This window comes from Drosophila persimilis, unplaced genomic scaffold (assembly GCF_003286085.1).
Source record: "Drosophila persimilis strain 14011-0111.01,24,50 unplaced genomic scaffold, DperRS2 tig00000002-arrow-pilon, whole genome shotgun sequence".
Lineage (NCBI taxonomy): Eukaryota > Metazoa > Arthropoda > Insecta > Diptera > Drosophilidae > Drosophila > Drosophila persimilis.
Window position 1 is genome coordinate 6,956,047 of NW_020825289.1, and position 19,706 is coordinate 6,975,752.

Sequence of the window (19,706 nt, forward strand, 5' to 3'; positions counted from 1 at the left end):
CCGTCAGCCCTAACCATCCCGCCCTATTCCGATCTCCATTCAGCTCACGCGTTTAGGTTCTTCGAAAAGTGTTTGGGCCTCTCCGGCCAGCCGAAGTCTCTGAGCATTTCTCTTGGCTTCGATGGTTTCGATTTGATGATTTTCGTATTATCCATTTTGCATTTCAAATGTGGTACGTGTCTAAGTTCTAAATTATGCTATATATTCTCCCAAAAACCTCCCAAAACCTCACCAACGTCTATCAATCTGTCTGTTCGTATGCGTGCGGGTTTTCCAACAAACATTTCTCGTTGTTCGAACGAAATAAACGAAAAACTCAAATCGAAATCAAAATTCATAACTAAAAAATAAAATGGGTTTAAAATACTATAATGGGGGTATATCACAGGTACATTTTAGACTTTTACTTTTTTCAAAATGCAAGATTGTAGAAAATGTATGTCGTGGAGGGGATCTGCACAGCGGACACTGGACAACGTAACGGAAAACTGGGGAGTAGCTCGGTTAGCCGTGTGCAGGTCCTAAACTTGGCTAAATGCTATGTAAGTAGTCGTGTAGTCGTGTGTATGTAGTTCAGTATGTATATATGTATATCTATATGTATATTCACTGGGTCACAAGTCACCACCGTATTTGTGAAGTATAATATATTTTTCTTTTTATAGAAAAGCACTAACCATTAAACATTGCAACTGCCGTCTCACTTGTCTCCCTCGTCACTCCTTAGTTCTCCTCCGTCATTCCTCATCACAAGTCCGAGGCGGAGACAAGTATTCGATTGTGATCGTAGATATGAAAGAGTTTTGAATACAAGTACATACTATATTGTAGTCAGTATCGTTAACGTATTCGTATCAAGCCTATGACTAGGACCAAAAACATGCTGTACATATGTATATCTAATCATATGCACTCTGGTTCTAACTACATACTCGAGTCCTTGCTCAGTTTACTCAGTGTACTTTCTATGGCCTGGTCTGTTTAAATTGCTCAATAAGTTCTCTTGAGTACGTATTTCTTGAAGATCTTTTCACACTGAGTTGGGCTCTGAACTCTATATTGAAGGATAGCCCATGCGCTTATCCCTATCTGAAGCAATATCTATCGTACAGCACTCGTATCTATCTCTTAAGTACTTTATGTTTTTCATGAGGGAAATTTTTGGGTGCTAGGAGGGGGGCGATGCTGGGGAGCATTGTGCTTGTCTATGAAAGTCTAGGCTGTATGGATGTAGTAATGGAGAATTCGTAATTGCTAAAGCTGCACAATGCCCCCATGATTGTGGTTGTATATGATGAGTGCGTGTGTCTGTTGTGGCAGTCGTACGTATTTGATTCCATGGTTCGTAGTCGTATTCGATATTAGTGGGAAATTATGGCGCAGAAACTTTGAGTTTGTCCAAGCGGCTTTCCCCAGGCTCGAGGACTGGGGCCTAACCGCTGGCTAAGTTCGATATGAATGAAAAGTTAGACTAGATGCTATTTAATACTAAACCACCATCGGGGAATGGCTCTGCCTCGACACACCGTCTCCCCATGATGACTCGTTGGGAAGGAAGGCGTCAGCTAGTTCCGCTTTAAGTATTCTTAGCAGTCATGTGGCGGGGAGCCGGCTCGCCTGCCTCGGCGTACAGACAGGAGCCCTCGCTGCAGGAGCAGGTGTCGCCCTCCCGGGAGCTATTGCAGCAGTCGCTGGTGTATGTGCGCTCGCGCAACTCGTAGTCTACCAGCATGTTCTCGTTCTCGCTCTCTAGGCAGGGCTGCACCAGTTGGGTGTTGGCGTGACGACGGTGGCCAGAGCGCTTGCCACTGGTGTGATCCTCCGCATGCAGCTGCCGCTTATGGCTGTGCGAGGCTCGGGAGTGGTCCGAGCACTCGGAGGAGCACTGGTAGATCTGGTGACTGGAGGTTGTCGGCTGCATTGGATGTCCCTGTGGAAGAGGTACAACCGGCTGGTACCAGCCTTCAGGAGCCGGAGCCGGCGGCGGTGGCTGAATGGGCGAGGCCAGGGCATCACAGCTGTTGCAGGATCGATTCTGGGCGCAGCGTGATGTATTCAGGCCCGCCTGGTACTCGCTGGCAGCATGGCGATGAGTGGGGAACTGAATATGCGTGGGGGGACCTCCGCCAGGTGCCGCGGTGGCAAAATAGGCCGGCAGCTGGGGCGGGTGCTGGTTGGTGGGCGTGATCTGGTAACGATTCTGGGAGCCGCCCACAGATGACAGGGGATTGCTGTATACGTTCTCTGGTGGACAGCCGGGTGCGTATTGTGGAGAAACGCCCCAGGCTGAGAAACCACCGGAAGAGCTGCTGTGAATGGAGGCGTTCAGGATGCTGCATTAAAGGGGAATGTCTGGGTGAGGAGTGATCCATTTTATGTCTGGTCATGCGGCTCTTACCTTTGGTTTGTGGAAATGCCAGAGCCTCCGCTCTTGGAGCTCTTACGCGAGGACTCCGGCGAGCCCTGAGCGTAGCCATAGGTGGATGATGGTGGCGGGTGCTCCGGCGGTGGTGGCAAGAACTCGGACCAGTTAATGGTCTCCACTGGATATTGCAGATAGTTAGATTTTGCAACGGGAGCAACCGCTCCCTGTCCAGCAAAGGCATCCGAATAGGGGGAATGTGTGCCCGAGTCCTTGTCGGTACTCAGGGAAGTGGGTTTGGTGCAGGTCTCACCCGAAGCGGTGCCAATGATCATTGTGGTAGCATAGGGAGTGGGATTATCGGGGCTCTGGCAAAGAATGCAAACGAATTAGATGGTCAATCTTCAATATCTAAGATGGAACTCACCTTGCGGCAGTTGTAGAACGTGGTTAGGTTGCGGGTATCCACTTCGGCATAGTCGGTTCCTCCATCGGAGTTGTTATAGTTGGACTGGCTGCTGTTGACATGGGACAGCAGCTTGGACTCGCTCAGTCCCGAGTCCTTATCAGTGTCGGTCGGACGCCAGTTGCGATCAATCCACAAACTTTCCTTGCTGTTGATATTCAGGGCAGTGATTTCGTTGTCGCTCACAACTACAATTGGAGGGAAATGTGAATGAGAGGAGGCTGCAATCAGAAGTCTATCCATTTCACTTACCACTTAGGTGGCCCAGATCCTTGGTCATCTGATGTCTCCGCTTGAAGTAAACCATGGCTATGGCAGCGGATATGACCACTCCTAAGAGTATGATGACAATCACAACCATTAGCCAGATCCCAGGCAGATAGTCCGAGGACGTCCTGTGTGTGGTGGGATGGGTGTCGCTATTGGGATGAATATCACCCATTCCGTTGTGGTAGGTTAAGTCCTGACCCTCCTGATGCCGGCCATCGTGAGTCCCGCTGGGATGAGCCCGCGGTGGGTGCACATGGTGTGTAGGATCCATGAAGAGAGAGATCTGAGAAAACACGAGATTAGGAGAAGAATCCAACTCTGAGAGCAATGTTTTCACTTACCGGCTTGGAGTAGGGCCCATCGCCTGCCTTGGTAAAGCAGTTCAGACGCACACTGTAGACGGCTCCGGTGGTGAGATTGTTCAGCAGCACCGATGTGGTGGTGGAATTGAGCGTCATGTTGGCCAGCACCTTCATGGTGTTGCCCGCGCTCACCTCGATTTTGTAGCCATACAGATTGCCATTATGGTGCTGGGCAGGGGGCGGCGTCCATCGTACCCATCCAGCTGTTTGGTTATACATCCCGATTTGTATATTATCTGGCGGAGCAGAGGGAACTAAGGGAAAGAGCGAAAAAATTAGTGAGAGCTTGATCGTTGAAAGGGAAAGCTTACCATCTTCGTAGGTGAGGGCCACCTTCGAGTTGCTGGGCTGTCCTTCGATTGTCTCAAAGAAGGGCGTCAGGAAAAACTCGTATTTGGTGTACTTCCTTAGATTACCCACCACAAACGACTCGACCGAGGCATCCATGACAGTTAAGGAGTGGTACTGCGCCGAGTGCGAATTTGTATCCCTGTAGTGAATGCGCAGGCCCTGAAAATAGATCGGAACGAAGAATTAGCTGAGTTATACACCACACAGTAGTATATAGCACATACCTCCACATATTTCTCATCCGCGCTCACATGCAGCATCCAATCGAGACGCACGGCACTGGCATTGATGGCCGAGGCATCTATCAGCTCCACAGACTGCATATGAAACAAAGAGTCGGAGTTTTAAATCCTTAACGGAACCTCTAAAACTTACCTTTCTAGTGAGCAGATTTCGAGCTGCCGACAAGTCATTGGCCGAAGCCGCATCGAAGTCTTCGCCAATAGTTTTGATGGCATTCGATAGGCCTGAGGGTACAGACACCCCTTGGGTGTTTTCCGCCCTCACCAGGAAGACATACGAAGTGGCGGGCGTCAAATCGGATATCTGCAGAGGAAAAATTCAGGTTTTAGTCATCGAAAGGAGTTTTGATTTGAGGGAAAACATACAGTGACTTGAGTATCGGCCACACGATGAGCAGCCACAATCCAACCAGTTTGCAGATCCGGACTAAAGTACTCCACAGTGTAGCTGTGTGAGAGAGAGAGAAAGAGAGACACTTTTATAAAGAATCCAGACTGGAATAATCTGCCAAAATCTTACCCAATAATCGGCCCGACGGCGCCTGGCTTCTCTTGGCTCTTGGCCCAACGCAGGGAGATACTACTGCGACTGGCATTCAGTACTTTGGGTGTGCCAGGTGGAGCCGGATACGTGCTGGGATCAGCAGCGCGATGCATTGAAGTTGCGCCCGACTTTTCAACCTAGCAAATGAAATCAATTGTGTGTCAGGTGCAAGGGCAACTTTCAAGCTTAAACTCACTGTAAGCGTTGCTGACCAGGAGGTCTCGCCACGTTCCGAGGAGGCAGTGCATGTATAGAGACCAGTGTCGCTCAGTTGCAGATCTGCAAGGGTCGAAGATACTTTATTTATATCTATTAGAATGGGGATAGCGACTATCACTCACCATCGACTCTAAGAGAGCTGCTCTGGATGATGCTGTGCCGATTGCCTGGCTGCACGGCATACCCGTTGTGGAACCATTTAATGCGGGGATTGGGAGTGCCAGTGGCACGGCAGGGCAGTGTCGCCACAGCTCCTTTGGGCAACGTCTGATTGGTGGGCCCTATTTGGATGATGGGCGGCGGACGTTCGTCTACCGAGCTGACCTGAAGGAAGATGCGCACTGTGGAGGAGTCTACGACACTGAATGCGGAGCAAACGTAGAAGCCTTCGTCATCCTGCTGGACATCGCTGATCTGGAGCGTTCCTTCCGACGAGACCTGCTGCCGGCCGTGAGAGCTGTTCGGGAACATCAGCGTGGACACGCCTTCTTTGGTCCAGAACACAGAAGGCGGAGGGTTGCCAGAGGCCATGCAAGGAAACTGGACAGCGCCATTGAGGCCCACTTTCTTGTTGCTGGGCTTTCTGGTAAAGTTTGGAGGAGCTAATGGATCGAAGGAAACCATAGATAAAAGAGGTTTTTTGACCCAATGAACAGATTGAAATCCTACCGTGCACGGTGAGCGAGGCTCTGGCGCTGATCTGACCCACATTGTTGTGCGCCTCGCAGACATAGGTACCCTCATCACTAGGCGTAATGTTGCTGAGCTCCAGGCTCTTCTCGTCGTGCAGGATTCGGGCCCGAGACACGGGTATGTTGCCCTCCTCCTTCTTCCAGAGGACCTTTGGCGGCGGATCGCCGCCCACGGAGCAGTGGAAGGTGGCTGTCTGGCCGTACAGCATCACCTGATCCTTGGGCTCTTTCATGAAGTATGGCTTGACCTGTACAATCAGCTTCGCGTAGCTGGACTCCCGGGTGCCAACCAGATTTTGGGCAATGCACTTGTAGTTTCCCTCATCGATGGGCTCCACATTACTGATTAGCAGATTACCACCATCAACAATCCTCACGCGAGAGCTGGCGCCAAACGACATGGCTTTCAGGTCATCCAAGGGGACGCCATCCTATGTGAGCAGAGAAAGGGGAGCGGATTAATATATGAATTGCTGGCTGATTTAAGTGATTGTCGTCTGGGTCTTACCTTCATCCAAATGAGAGTTGGCTCTGGAATGCCTTTGGGCGGCCCACACTCGAGCAGAGCTGTCTCGCCTTTGGCCACGCGCGTGTCTTTGGGTTCCACGCGAAAATCGTCGCGCAGCACTGGCAGAAAAAAGAGCACAAGCACAAGCACAAGAGATTAGTGTGTGGGCAGACAAGTTGTCGAGAGTTGATTGGACCTACCAGCTATTTGGAGCGAGGCATGTCGACTAACGGCCTGGCCCACACGGTTCTTGGCCACACACCAGTACTCGCCGCCGTCCTGCTCCTTCTTGCCCTGCATCGTGCGGTAGAAGAACAGGGCGCCATCCTTGAACTGGACGCGATGCGACTTCTTCTCATTGGTGCTGACGGGTTCTCCGTCCTAACGAGGGAAAGCAAAAAAGGAGAAAGTTAAGAGAGAACTTAAAGCCACTGAATAGCGTGTCCGCTGCCATCCGTCCTACCTTGAACCACTCGATGGTGGGCTCGGGCTTGCCTTCCACCTTACAATTGAGTGTCGCTGGCTCATTCTTCTTCACCACCAAATCGGTGGGATGTTCGATAATGCGTGGCGACTGATATTGGGCTGCAATTGGAGGGGAATCCAAGAGATTTGTGAGCTGGAAATGAGGGAACTGGACTGGGCTTTCGCCCTCGAGTTTACCTCTGGCTGACGGCGGCGTCACCAGGCCGATCAGCAGCAGAAGAAGTATCATCCTACTCCCCCTGCTGCCCCACAGGGTTATTCTGGATGATGTTGGATGAGGAGAGTTAGTGCTCGTGCTCCAGGTGATGGCGATGCTGAGACGATGTGGTCGATGCATAGGATACGGTGACAGCGACAGTGCGTGGAGAGTACTTATATTGCGTAGTAGATGATGCGAGAACTGGCGACAACCATTTTAGTTGTGTGTGTAGCCTGCGATGCGAAACGCAATGTAGAGGAGTATGAAATGTGGGCAGCTGTTAGTTTGGCCAGGCTTAAAAGAGCACATTGGGGATACACATGGACATGGGAATGTTTGGTGGGTGTGCACGGAAGGCAGGCGTGGCGTGGCGTCGTAAAACCCCCTAAAGCATTACAAGGGTTTACCTTTCGATTCGTTTCGGTTTTTATCTTCCGAAATTATTCTTCGTCTGCTGCTCCAATTCCATTCACATTTCCCTGCCGAGATAAGCACTCACTCACTTACACACAATACACACGCACAACCAATAAAACATACATATGCATATGTACATGTATATACTCCTACCTACATATGTCTATGCTTTTCCATTAATTTTATTTCTGTATTTATCTCTCTCTTTGTGTTTATCTCTTAGGCGGCGTCAGACAGGCAGCGACGAAAATTTACAATCCAAATTCTGATTTGGAATTCGATTTCATTTGATTCCGATTCTCACACTTTCTTTATAACGTTTTATCGATGCTTTTTTTCTATTTATTTTACGCTTTAGTTTTATTTTTCAGCTTTCCTGAATGATATTTATTTGTCGATTGGCCTCTCTTTCCGTTTTCATTGCTTCTTTTTCGGGGTTGTTTCTCAGCTCGCGCACATTTTCCACATTTCCCGAACGAAATTTCTTTTGGGTAATTTTACAAGAACAAGAACATGCTGCCCCCCTCTCTCCTATTACAACAACTCTCCCCTCCTCCTATCACTGCTGGCTGTTCCCTCGTTCCCGTTCCATCCCGTTACAGCTTTGTTGTTGTATCTATAACAGTGTTGTATCTATAGCTCACACTCCCGTCTCCTCGGGCTGTAAAAAACTGCATCTGGAATTTACACCCCAACAGGGAGCCTTGCTGCAGATATTTTGTCCTCCTTGATGGGTCTCGCCACTAGTGCACTACACTTACTTTAACTTATTAGTCAGGAATTAACTTTTTCTGCCTATTTAATGACAATATCAATATATCAAGTCGCGTTTGTTGCTACATGCGTTTAAATGCCAACTACACGACAACTACACGTTTGCTACATAAAGGCAGGAAAAAAGAGGGTATGAACAATACACAAAACGGCCCAGAAATTGCATGCAAGGTAAAATCATACCCACTTTCTCAATATACTGTCCCACACGCGAGGTGAGGTTGGTACGAACCTTGTAATTTACCTTGGCTTTTTTTTTCCTATTGTCCATACCCTTTTTTAGAGCCCATTCAAAACAACAGCTTATTTTTGCGTTGCTTTAGTAGCGAAGTATACAGTCTTATATTTAAATTAAACCGTATAATTGCCGATTGAAAAACTAACTTGCCGGGAGTGAAATGTTATATGCAGGCGCATAAATTAAAATACGACATTATTTACTGATCTGGCAGCACAACGAACAATGCTATACACACTGTTGCCAAATCAGCTATTTTATAGCTAGTTTTGGCTCTTTTTAATTCGATTTCGGATATACGGAAATTGCTATTAGGCTGAAATCTGGCTATATAAAATATATAGTATTTAACTATGTTTTCTATTTTCTTTTGGAAATTCAGCCACAAAAACAGATATCTTTTCTTCTAAAAAGTTGGCAGCACTTGAAAGAGTGTATAGAAAATGAAACTGCACCTTTTTCACTGATCTGGCAGCTCGATTTATTTAGTCTTGAATTTGTAGCAGCCTCTTCGTTGAGTTTGAATTTTGTATTGCAGAGTTTAGAAGCTTACAAAGCGCCTTGGGAAAATCCTCTTAATAGGACGACTTGTGCTTGAATGTGTCCCGAACCTGGGCTTTCCTCTGCTCCTCCCGTTTGTGGCTGTAATCCTGGAGCAATTTTTGCAGATAGGCGTTGCAAAATGCCATATCATTCTTATTATTGCCCAAATAGGTATTCCGGACTCTAATTGGAGAGAAATCACGATAGTTCTTCACCGTTGTTTGGCGGTACTTTCCCAGGGGCACGGTCAGGTTCAACGTTCCATCCCGATTAAGGGCACACACGAGCTTCAGCCAGGCCATGTCCATGTGCCCTCGTAGCGGCGTTTTAGCGCCAAAGCGCTTTGTAATATTCCAAATGGTATGCATGTTAGCCTAAAGAGAGAAAGTAATATTGACACAAATTTTTACGATGCCTTCTCAATCCTGGCCAACTCAGGTCGTCCCCTTGCTAGATTTCGGGATCGAACCGCGTTGGAGAAGTTCGCCTCAAATGCGGCCACTCGGCCACGGCTGGGACGAGATATTGGGGGAGTGGGAGGGGGCGGGCGGCGGCCAGTGGGCAGGGCGCTCTTCACCTGCTTGGGCTGCAGTTGGAGACGCGTGACGCGATCCACAGACATGCTCTTGGGCCGTCTGGATAGGTAGTCGTGTATGTGGCTGTTGGAGCCATTTCCGATGTTCAGGTTGACCAGGTACTCCTGGAGTTCCGCCTTGAGTTGGCTATTGGACGCCTCCAACCTCTTCTTCTGCTGCTTGAGGCAGGCCACGTCCACGGACACATTGTTGACGCGACGCCAGAAGGTGTCCATTTGCGGCACCACTCCTATCTCATCCTAGGGGAAGGCATGTACGGATTAAGGGGCTTTGCAAAGATTTACATTCGTACCTTGAGCAAGTCAGTAGATGCGTCGGATCGGTCCTCAACTTCACGAATCTCAATGATCTCCCGCGACAGCTCGGGAAGGAGGAACATCTTTTCGCGCTGGGTTTCCATTTTCGCACAGACCGCCGATAGCTGAACCAAGGTCTCGCCCTTCCCGACGATTCCCTGCAGGGTCTCCTGCGCATTGTAGCTCTCCACGGACATCAGCTTGAAGGTCTGGTGATCCCTGGCCACCTCCTGCTCCACACAGGTGCGCAGCTCTCTGAGGCGGTCGGTTAATTGCTGCTTGATGGCCTGACGCTGCTCCAGCTGGGCCTGTTGCTTAGTGTAGAACTCCTCCGAGACGAGCCGAAGGTTTGCCAACTGATCGATCAGGTGCTCAATGTCGTAGGTTTGTTGGCTGATCTGCAGGGCGGCCTCCTCGTCGCGCTGCTTCAGATCCACATATTCGGAGTAAAAGCCCTCGATGTGCTGGCAGTAGCCAGCGAGAACCGACTGGTAGTCCTGCCAGAGCTTCTCTAGTTTGGCCTCGCCACGGCTGGTGATCTGCTCCAGCTGCAGTTGCATCTGAAAACAGGCACGTAAGCCGAGTCATAATTGATGGATGGCTGCATCCATTGTGTGTCAGTCAGGGCATCAATTAGGGTGTCATTCCACAGTGCTATATATAAGGCTGGACTGCTGTTCGTGCATTCAGTTTCCAAAATGATCTGGCTGATCTTATTCTGCCTCTGCTGCTGCTCTGTGGAGGGCCTCAAGTGCCGCGCCCAGGAGGGCTACGGCGAGGCGGAGTTAAAAAGGGTTGTCCGCAGCTGCATGCACCGCAGTGGCAACGACAACAACAACGGAAATGCACCGGACGACAACGAGGACAACCGAGGTTATGGGAGGAAGGTAAATCGATACGACTATGGCCAGGAACAGGACGGTAGAACTAACAATGGCTACAGGTGGCAACGCAGCCTGAAGCAGACGGAGAACAGAAACAGCTCGGAGAGCGAGGGAGGTCAGTGTGTGGCCCAGTGTTTCTTCGAGGAGATGAATATGGTAGGTGACAGTATACTGCATTTCAACCCATTCATCCTGTCTGACTCCTCCACAGGCCGACGGTAATGGCCTGCCCGATCGGCGCAAAGTCAGCTATATGCTGACCAAGGATCTCCGCGATCGGGAGCTGCGCAACTTCTTCATGGATACGGTGCAGCAGTGCTTCCGCTACCTGGAGAACAGTCGCAACAGGAACAATAAGTGCTCGCAGTCCAGGGATCTGATCAAGTGCATGTCGGAGTACGCAAAGGCCCAGTGCGACGACTGGGAAGAGTACGGCAGCCTGCTGTTTAATTAGAATGACACTTACACCGCTCTTAAGGTCCTCACACCGATCCAGGAATCGTTCGTGGCTGTCCTTGATCTCCCGATCGGTGGTCTCCTCCACCTGATAGAATACGCACTCCAATTCCAGCTGCTTCTGGGCGTGCATTTCCCGGAAGCCAGCCGAGTCCTGTTCCCATTCACCCAGAACCGCCTGCTTATCCTCCTCGTAGATATTCCGAAAGAACTCCAGCCTACTCCGGTGGATACCTAGATTAGATGGTTTAATAGTCAAGGGGTAAGGGTTTTGGGAAATACACACGAATCTCACCAATGATACCGCTTATATTCTCCATGTGGGACTGCTGCAGATTCGCGTACATATCCTCCGTGGAGCCGATGTGCGCTATGAGGCGCTGTATTACACTGTCCTTGCGCTTCAGAGCCTCCTTGAAGAAGGCCTCCACGTCGACGATTTCCCTTCGCAGCTCCTGAATCTTTACCTGCCTTAGAATGCTGCGCCACTCCTGATTGATTTTGGCCATGTTCAGCCGCCCGAATGCATCCTCCCGCTTGAGTTTGTTCTACGGAAAGGGAACATGACTAGAGTCATTAGAGTCCTTCTGGTTCAGGCCATCACTTGAGCCCAGTACAGTACCTTCATGTACATCGCAATGAGCTGCATTTTCCGGCGCCTCGTCTCCTCTTCCGCGTCGGCTCGCATTTGGAGATAGCGGGCCCGCTCCTCCTCGGACATCTTGGCCAGCTTGTTGCCTTTTCCTTTACCCTTTTTGCCCATCGCAAATCGTTTTTCTTTTTAAATGATTGCCCAAATCGACTTATCAAATTTCAAAGGCCAATTTCTGACTAATAAGGCGAGCGACAGCCGCGCCTCGGAAAATTAATAATAAATTGCGTGACGGCGTCGCTATGACAGTGCCACGACCTCTCGTCGACTGTCGTCAGGTCTGTTGCCATAATAATGGGCCCCAAATCAAATTAATGTCGGAGCATTGTGGGGGCCATTAGGTCTGTCCATCAATGGGGAACGGTGGGCCGGTATAAAGTCGGCCCGGGCCAGCGAGGGGTTTCACAGTTTTCAAAAATGGTGAGGGCAACCTTTGTGTTCTGCTTGGCTGTGGCCCAGCTCCTGGTGGGTAGCTAAAATCAGAATAGAGCTACTGATTGATTTTTCACTAATGTAGGGGAGACTCTCGGCAATTCGCGTCCATTGCCGGCATGTGGAGCGCATTCATGAGGACCACATCCACTACTGCTGCAAGCATCCCGACGGGCATGACGAGGTTACCGAGATGTGCGCCAAGCAGACAAGTTTCCGACTACCTTCCACCGAGGAAGAGGCCATGGAGGATGTCACCGTGGATCAGGCCATGGTGGGCACCTGCTGGGGCAAGTGCGTCTTCGATCACTACAAGCTGCTGGACAGCAACGACTCCCTGGACATGATTGCCGTCCACACCCACTACAAGAAGTACCACAAAACGGATGCCGAGTACGAGACGGAAATGCTGAACGCATTCCAGAAATGCCACTCCAATAGTGAGTTCAATTTCGCGAAGAAGAAGCTCTTAATCCATGTGGCACATCCTTTCCAGCTGAGGATGCCGCATCGCAGTTTCTGTCTCTGCCCATTGTGAGGGCCTTCGGCACGGGGAAATTTTGCAAGCCCGCCTCCAGTGTGATCCTCTCTTGTGTGATATACAATTTCTTCCACAACTGCCCCCAGAGCCGTTGGTCGAATTCCACCGAATGCGAGGAGACGCGGGCCTTTGCCAAGAAGTGCAAAGATGTCCTAACCACCATGTGAGGAAGGGACTTTTAAGGAAAGTCTTCGAAAACACTTGAGAAAACATGCTTTTATGGGTACAGAAATCATTAAAGGATCATTGAAATATATAGATTGAAAGTTAAACATTAAAAGAGGATACATTCGATATCCGGAAGGTTTTTCCTATAACCTTATTTCCTTGATTTTAACAAAATACTGTTATAAAGCTAATCATATTAATATCTGTTCAATAAAAGCGGAGCTATCGAATAATCGATGTTTAGAGAATGGTCCTTGTAGTTTACCTTTAGAGGAATATTTGGGATAGAGATCATCTTCTACTGATTCTCAAGAAAAACACGCACAAATGTATTTAAAATTGAATAAGATACTTTTTTTATATTCTTTACTACATATTCTTTTAAAGAGTGGCCAAAGAATCATGACATTTCTTGCTGAACGCTAGAGTATCCTCACACTCCTTGGTCTTGTACCAACGATCGGCTGGGCAGTTGTGGAAGAACTGTCTGATCACGCAGGCCAATACCACACTCGACTTGGGCTCACAGAATTGATGGGACATCTGGCGGAAGATGGGCTTCGACAGGAACTTGGAGGTGTTTTCCTCACCTTGGATAGCAGGGATGTGTCAAGATGATCAATTAAGCATATGGTATATGGCACTTACTCTTGCCATGACAGTGGTCAAAGGCGCTGATCATTTCCTTGGCGTACTCCGAATCATCGGCAAACTTGGAGCTGAAGTAATTGCGCACCGCCTCCATGTCCAACTCTTCACCTTTCATGAAGTTCAGACTGCCAAAGACACACTTGCCAAAGCAGGTGCCTCGAATGGCCCGATCCGCTGTGATGTCCACCATCGCCTCCTCGGTCTGGCTGGGCAGCTGGAATCCCGTCTCCTTGGCGCACTTCTCGATGATGTCATTGTGTCCGTCGGGATGCTTGCAACAGTAGTGAATGTGCTCCTCGTTGATGGCCTCGGGATTTTCGCAGTCAATGCTAATGCCACTGGCGAACTGAAAAGCAAACTTAAGGACTCACAAATTAGGATATACGACTATCCGCTTACCCAGATCAGGCAGGCGAAAGTCAATAGAACTGTAGGCTTCATTGTTCTGCTTATACTGAAGTTATCTGCAGGTTCTGAATGCTTTTATGGAGGGTTGATAAATCGTCAGGAAATGGCGGTCCATCAAAATGTCTGTGAATGCGTTTCTACTCATTGTACTTGGACAGATTTAAAGTCTCATTTGTTACATTTAATTAAGCAATCCAATTACGTGGCCAATTTAATATTGGAGGTAATTAGATCAGCGGATGTTATAAATTCCAACCGAACCTCAATGCGATTCCATTTAAAGAACGATGGTTAACCGCACGAGTTGTTCCTGGCTGCTGCCTCTTCTCTTGGTGGCCATGGTCGCGGGGCAGGATTCTGAAGAGTCTAGCAGCATCTCCAGCTCCAGCTCCGGCGAGGATCTAAGTGAGGAAAAGTGCGGCAAGGAGGTGATTAGTAGTGGAAAATATTTACAGGGATAATCATTAACATACCATCTATTAACAGCGGAACGGCTGCTGCTCGGAGCTCTACATCGGGGAGGAGGAGGAGCTGGTCAAATGCTTCACCATTCACTCATCCAAGCTGCCACCAGACGGCGACAGCGATGTCGGAAAAACCCTGCGCTTTCTCTCGGTTTGTATTTACAAGGATGTATAGATAGATAGTTTCCTGAACTGAATCTCTTTCAGTGTTTCGTAGAGTGCCTCTACAAGCAGAAGAAGTACATTGGAAAGAGTGACACGATCAATATGAAGATGGTGAAGCTGGATGCGGAGACCACATACGCGGATCGGCCCAAAGAGAAGGAGTACCACATCAACATGTTCGAGCATTGCCGCAAAGATGCTATGGGCATCTACAATATGCTGAAGGCGAGTCCCGGGGCCAAGGCCTTGCTCAAGAATGCTTGTCGGCCCTACCTCCTGATGGTGTTTCTCTGCCAGAGCGACTACCATCAGAAGCACGAGTGTCCGTACTTCCGCTGGGAGGGCACCGAAAAGGCAGGGACCAAGGACCAGTGCGAGGATGCCAAGGACAAGTGCTATCTCATCGATGGCATAGCACCACCCACGAAAAGCACGATCTGAAAGTTGAAAGTTGTAATGTAGTTCGAATAAACGTAGGGACTTTCCCGTCACAACAGGTTACAACATAGTCGGATACACATTTATAGCGCTACTGCTCCGAAATGGATTATCATGTGCGTACAGCGGACATCTATGACTTGGATGCAATCGACACACTCATCCACTCGCCCACCGTCAAATGGTTCGGCAACATTCGCCCCAAATACGTGGAAAAGGCTAAGCTCTTCAAATGCTATCAGACCTACCGGATGGTGGTGCTCCATAGGGAGACATCCAGCATGATTGCCTATGCGGAGTTCCGCAACTATCCCGCGATCGATGCGCTACCCAGCGATTGCTGGCTAGAGTGGCTGTCCGTCAGATATTGGTAAATCCACGGATGAAACCACACCGATTAACAACTGCTTATTTTAGACATACTCCCCTGCAGCCTCACTATGCCGCTTAGTTTTTTGAACACGATGTTTTTTAACTTTTGTGTCTATAAGAGCGAGAATGACGACGCCATAGCCAGCATTCTGAGGGAACTTTTCTATAGGGAGAATAGGGTTTGGTTTCTCATCACAGTCAAAAATCCATCGATTGCCCAGCCCACCTACTATGTGGAGACGTTTGATGACTTGGAGAAGTATGCCGATGTCTACTATCCACGCGAGTTCTCCGTTGAGAACAACTTCAATACGCAGGAACTCTATATCGTCTATCGTTTTAAGCTAATGCGAAAGATCACCTACCGAAAGGCCTTGTAAGCTGCTACTTTTGCTTAAAGCCATCTTAATCAGAAGCTTGGTATTGCAGGCCCGAGGATAATGATGACATTGTGGCAATACACGAGTACGAATATCCCGAGATGCGTGAGGAGCTGGGAGACTTTTACATAGCCGAGGAGATACTGCGCACGGATAGTGGGAGGGAGAAGAGTTTTCTGATCGTGGCGGAGACCGAGAACGACTGCCAGGAGATCGAAACAGCCGTTTTCATCTGGCTGTCGACAGACATCGACATCCGCTTCTATGTGACGAACTATGAACTGGAATCCTTTGGCAATCTGGTCAAAACTATCGAGGGTCAGTCGGTCCATGTAGAGATGTTCAACGTTTCGTAAGTTTTCATCTTTAACAACAAAAAACAGTCTCCTGAACTTAGATACCCGGCCATTAGCTCTGTCCAGGCCAAGAACGCCGCCTGCCTGTTCACCTCAGATGCTCTTGACGATCTGTCTGCTATGACCATTCTGGGCGGCTTGCAAAAGAACGACAGTGGCCTAAGGTGCGCAAATTATTGACCTAGTCCTTTTAGCATACCCTAAAGATACGAGTATATCCGCAGCGTTTACAGTGGTGGAAAGGCGAAAGTCAGCTCCATTCATGGCACAATTATTGAGGCTAACTACACAAGCGGATCGAATAGGTTCTTTATGCGTGAGAGCCTCTTTTCGAAAATGAAATACATCATTGGAAGTACGTCATCAATTGCTACTGAACGGAACATACACATATCTTTCTCCTTCGCTTTTTTCTTGCAGAACTTTCGAACTCCGAATACTACATTAGCAAAGAGCTAAAATCCATTAGTGTAGTTTACAGTGCCGGTATGCATCCACGGGGATCTGAGTTGGCCCTTGATGCGGCATCGAATGTGTTTGTCCTGAAGTACATTGCGGCGCGCAAGGATTTTCCGCTGGAACGCTTGTTCAACAGCGTGGTAGCCATGTTCTGTGCCTTTCCCGACCGCGACTACTGCATGATGCTGATCTCGAAGGAAACCAAGTCCATACGCAGCCACGTAGAGGTGCTCAAATACTTTATGGTTAGCCACAACCGTTGTCAACTCTTAAGCATAGATGAATATTTATATCTGCAACTTCCCGTTTCAGCCAGTTGCCTCTCGCCCCAGTGAGGTGGCTAATCCGGAAGAGGTGTACATCACCCATCGCAGCACAATATTCGGGGAGATAAGCTTGTATGAACTGCAGAAGGAGGACGTCGCTGTGATTCAAGCCCTGGCCGTCGGTCCCAGTGTATCGGACGTGAAGTCGGACGGGAGCTCCGGCTCCTCAACAGGAAGCAGTTTCTCCTACACCTCCAAGATCAATGAGAGCGCTGAGCTGAAGAACGAACTTGAAGTGATCACCGCCGTCATGAAGGATGTCCTGGAGAATGAGCTCAGTGAGTTCGCCGTCTATACCATTCGGTGCGGCAACTCGGCCAAGGCGGCCAGGGAGAATACCGCCATTGGATTCGTGGTGCTACGCCAGTTTCGGAGCCACCATCATCTCCATTATCACTACCATCTGCCCAGGCACCAAAATTATCTGAATTTTTTGCGGGCCGAGATCATTTCGTTGCGGCTGCATCCCCTATTTATGATTAGTAGCGATCTGATATTTCGGGATCTGGCTATGAAAACGAGCTACCGGGATTATTACTTTGTTTCCTCGCCTAATGTAGGTACCCGACTTCAAGAGACTCCATGTCTACTATATAATTTACTCGCAGGGTCACCAGTTTACGAATGACCTGAAGAAGATGATGACAGTCGTCGAACCGAATCCCATGAAAAAGAGTCCGACCACATTCAGAGTCCCTAAGGAAGAAGATACTTTAAAGGAGAGACTGAATCTGACCGTGCATAATTTCTACCAGGATCACCTGATCATCTATCGCCACAAATTGAACCCCACAAAATGGTTTGGCAATAGCGAGAGACTCGTAGTTATTGGCTTTACCGATGTGGCCAAGGCATTTCTGCGACAGCTGGTCTTCCAGTGGAACAGCAAGGAGTGAGTGCCATTGTAATGTCTTCTTTCGCATAAGCTACCCAAAGTCTCCTCGTAGTCACCAGAATTCAGAGACGTACACCTGTTTGCCCCGCGTCCAGGTGACAGTGATCACCATGCCGGGAGTTGTGGAGGCCGAGTTCGACGGCATATTCCAGTGCCCATATTGCTGCAATTCTGGCACCTGCTACTTGTCCTTCCAAAACGTCTCGTGCTACGTGAGAGATGTGACTATCCGCATGGATCTGCGCCACTGGGTGCACTTTGTACCGGGGAGGATTGATTTTATCAACAGGTTTGGAATCCGTTCCCTGCGTAGCATGTTATGGGTATTACGTTGGGTATTTGTAGGGAGAAGAAGTTCGTAAAACTGGAGAACAGCTGCGAGATCTATTACGACACATTGTTGCTGGCGTGCTATAAGGACTTTGCCATGAGGACACTAAATTCGAGATCAGCGATGGCCAAGAATCTGCCATGCAACTTCGTGGAAATAAACTCAAGGCTCAAGAAGTTGTTGCTGTTCTACAAGGTCCGGGCGGTGCTGGAGGAGATGCCCCGCACATACAAGATACTCGTATACGGATCTAATCTGCAGACCTACGAATGCATTGCCTTTTTGACCAGCCACGGCGTAGAGCCTTCGCGCATCATGTTGGTCCAGCCACGTCGCATCACCGGCATAACTGCGGAGGAGAAGCTGAAGAATCCATACTGGGACAAGAACCTTCAGTACATCTTGGACGATATCCTCATTGACTCTGGGATAGAGCTAGTCGAAGACCATGACTTTGTACGCTGGGTGGAGGACGATTCATTCCACTTCATCATGGAAGTGGTCTTCGAGCACTTCCCCAGCAAAAAACAGACCTCCTTCGAATGCGATCTCTTCATTGCATTCGACGAGGGGCACATGGCACCTAGAAGGAAGAAGTGTGAGTACTCAATCTCAACGCAGACGACACTTAATAATTTCCTATCGATCCTTCCTCGTAAGTGCTGAAGCAATGTGGCATTCAGTTGCGCAAGGACGATATTTTAGTGAACGAGGACTTCCAGACCAACGACCCAAACATCTACGCAGTGGGTAAGTTCATCCAAATGAAGGGCGCGCCCAACTACCAGTACAAGTACACCAGCGAGAGGGAGCTGGGCCGCAAGGTGGGAAAGTAATCTGATCCGTTTACTAGAGATTAGCCAAAGAGATTGATCCTCTTCCTTTTAGCTGATGCACATCCTGAATCTAACTCCCAAGCCGGATAACTTCGAATACAAGTACTCGGAGCCGCTGTTCTTTCAGGCACTGCTGCCACTCAACTATGTCATTACAAAAGTGACCATGCCACGTCGCTACCTCGCCTCTCAGCTTCCCCCGGAGTTTGCTTGCAACCTCACCACCTATAAGGACAACACCTTTTGCCGGGTCTGCTTGGCACACACCATGCTAGTGGACGAGATTGTGGTGGTCAGCAATAAGGTATGACTGTGTCGCCTCGAATATGGATGACCTCTATTCCTCTCAATTTCAGGCCGCACACTTGGATTACCTGGAGCACTTCTGCGGAAGGCACGAGCTGCTGCTCAACAATTTGAAGGCTCGCTTCAGCGCCAAGACAATCGATTGTTTCCTGATGTTCTTCCAGGAGCCCTGGACGGAGCTGATTATGCACGAGAACTTCCAGGACTTGCAGGAGAAGAATCATGAGCTTCTGAGGCCAGTAGCCACCTCCAACCTAAATGTACGTATTCCGACAGCCGTGTTATCTGCGCCTCTTTGCTTACTTATGGACGAACCTTGTAGAAAGCGAACCGCAACCCCTTCATGGATGTGGCCGTGCAGGACTTTATAACGCTGAACAAGCGGTACTTGGAGCAAAAGCTTCTCAATTTCCTGCGAGAACACCGAAGGGACTTCCATCATCCGTTTGCATTGCCCGAGGACTTCCTGACTCCCGGTACAGCGGGATGGGACAGCGATCCTGAGACGGAGGCAGAGATCGAAGAAGTGACCATAGATATGTAGCTCAAACCGTCTATAACCAAGTAGTCTTTTTCCATGTTGTGTGAACCATTTAAAATATATATTTGTATTATCTGAGC

The 19,706-nt window shown here is 49.0% G+C and overlaps 7 protein-coding genes across 8 annotated transcripts; 4 read left to right on the forward strand and 3 right to left on the reverse strand.

Moving 5' to 3' along the window:
- Window positions 1–372: 372 nt before the first annotated feature.
- On the reverse strand, window positions 373–7,810 carry LOC6590952 (roundabout homolog 2). The gene is made up of 18 exons (XM_002015986.2): window positions 7,109–7,810; window positions 6,680–6,934; window positions 6,480–6,601; window positions 6,217–6,397; window positions 6,017–6,135; window positions 5,486–5,939; window positions 4,939–5,418; window positions 4,794–4,876; window positions 4,574–4,734; window positions 4,420–4,501; window positions 4,187–4,357; window positions 4,036–4,128; window positions 3,772–3,970; window positions 3,440–3,714; window positions 3,081–3,381; window positions 2,790–3,016; window positions 2,399–2,730; window positions 373–2,333 (listed from the first exon to the last, which is right to left on the reverse strand). Exons 2-18 carry the CDS (start codon window positions 6,837–6,839, stop codon window positions 1,577–1,579), a joined length of 4,197 nt encoding a protein of 1,398 aa, XP_002016022.2. The 5' UTR covers window positions 6,840–6,934; window positions 7,109–7,810; the 3' UTR covers window positions 373–1,576.
- Window positions 7,811–9,079: 1,269 nt separating this feature from the next.
- On the reverse strand, window positions 9,080–11,668 carry LOC6590953 (dynein regulatory complex subunit 2). Its single transcript, XM_026987080.1, has 5 exons — window positions 11,528–11,668; window positions 11,201–11,453; window positions 10,916–11,139; window positions 9,562–10,125; window positions 9,080–9,508 (listed from the first exon to the last, which is right to left on the reverse strand). The coding sequence occupies exons 1-5, from the start codon at window positions 11,666–11,668 to the stop codon at window positions 9,080–9,082; spliced, it is 1,611 nt and encodes a 536-aa protein (XP_026842881.1).
- LOC6591269 (general odorant-binding protein 71) lies at window positions 10,264–10,976 on the forward strand. Its single transcript, XM_002015988.2, has 2 exons — window positions 10,264–10,605; window positions 10,661–10,976. The coding sequence occupies exons 1-2, from the start codon at window positions 10,264–10,266 to the stop codon at window positions 10,901–10,903; spliced, it is 585 nt and encodes a 194-aa protein (XP_002016024.1). The 3' UTR covers window positions 10,904–10,976.
- Window positions 11,669–11,974: 306 nt separating the features above from the next.
- On the forward strand, window positions 11,975–12,794 carry LOC6591270 (general odorant-binding protein 68). The gene is made up of 3 exons (XM_002015989.2): window positions 11,975–12,022; window positions 12,075–12,429; window positions 12,486–12,794. Exons 1-3 carry the CDS (start codon window positions 11,975–11,977, stop codon window positions 12,695–12,697), a joined length of 615 nt encoding a protein of 204 aa, XP_002016025.1. The 3' UTR covers window positions 12,698–12,794.
- A 285-nt stretch (window positions 12,795–13,079) lies between these two features.
- Window positions 13,080–13,790, reverse strand: LOC6591271. Its single transcript, XM_002015990.1, has 3 exons — window positions 13,749–13,790; window positions 13,347–13,695; window positions 13,080–13,288 (listed from the first exon to the last, which is right to left on the reverse strand). Exons 1-3 carry the CDS (start codon window positions 13,788–13,790, stop codon window positions 13,080–13,082), a joined length of 600 nt encoding a protein of 199 aa, XP_002016026.1.
- A 254-nt stretch (window positions 13,791–14,044) lies between these two features.
- LOC6591272 lies at window positions 14,045–14,894 on the forward strand. Its single transcript, XM_002015991.2, has 3 exons — window positions 14,045–14,185; window positions 14,244–14,372; window positions 14,429–14,894. The coding sequence occupies exons 1-3, from the start codon at window positions 14,045–14,047 to the stop codon at window positions 14,825–14,827; spliced, it is 669 nt and encodes a 222-aa protein (XP_002016027.1). The 3' UTR covers window positions 14,828–14,894.
- On the forward strand, window positions 14,893–19,645 carry LOC6591273 (cilia- and flagella-associated protein 61). Of its 2 annotated transcripts, none has more exons than XM_002015992.2 (14): window positions 14,893–15,194; window positions 15,258–15,572; window positions 15,626–15,928; window positions 15,989–16,096; window positions 16,157–16,287; window positions 16,353–16,636; window positions 16,704–17,273; window positions 17,326–17,609; window positions 17,665–17,901; window positions 17,958–18,541; window positions 18,604–18,767; window positions 18,832–19,083; window positions 19,136–19,345; window positions 19,408–19,645. In XM_002015992.2, the coding sequence occupies exons 1-14, from the start codon at window positions 14,929–14,931 to the stop codon at window positions 19,627–19,629; spliced, it is 3,930 nt and encodes a 1,309-aa protein (XP_002016028.1). In that variant the 5' UTR covers window positions 14,893–14,928; the 3' UTR covers window positions 19,630–19,645. The 2 variants fall into 2 exon arrangements, with proteins under 2 accessions (XP_002016028.1, XP_026842595.1); XM_026986794.1 differs by having other exon boundaries at window positions 16,353–16,618.
- The last annotated feature ends 61 nt before the right edge of the window (window positions 19,646–19,706 follow it).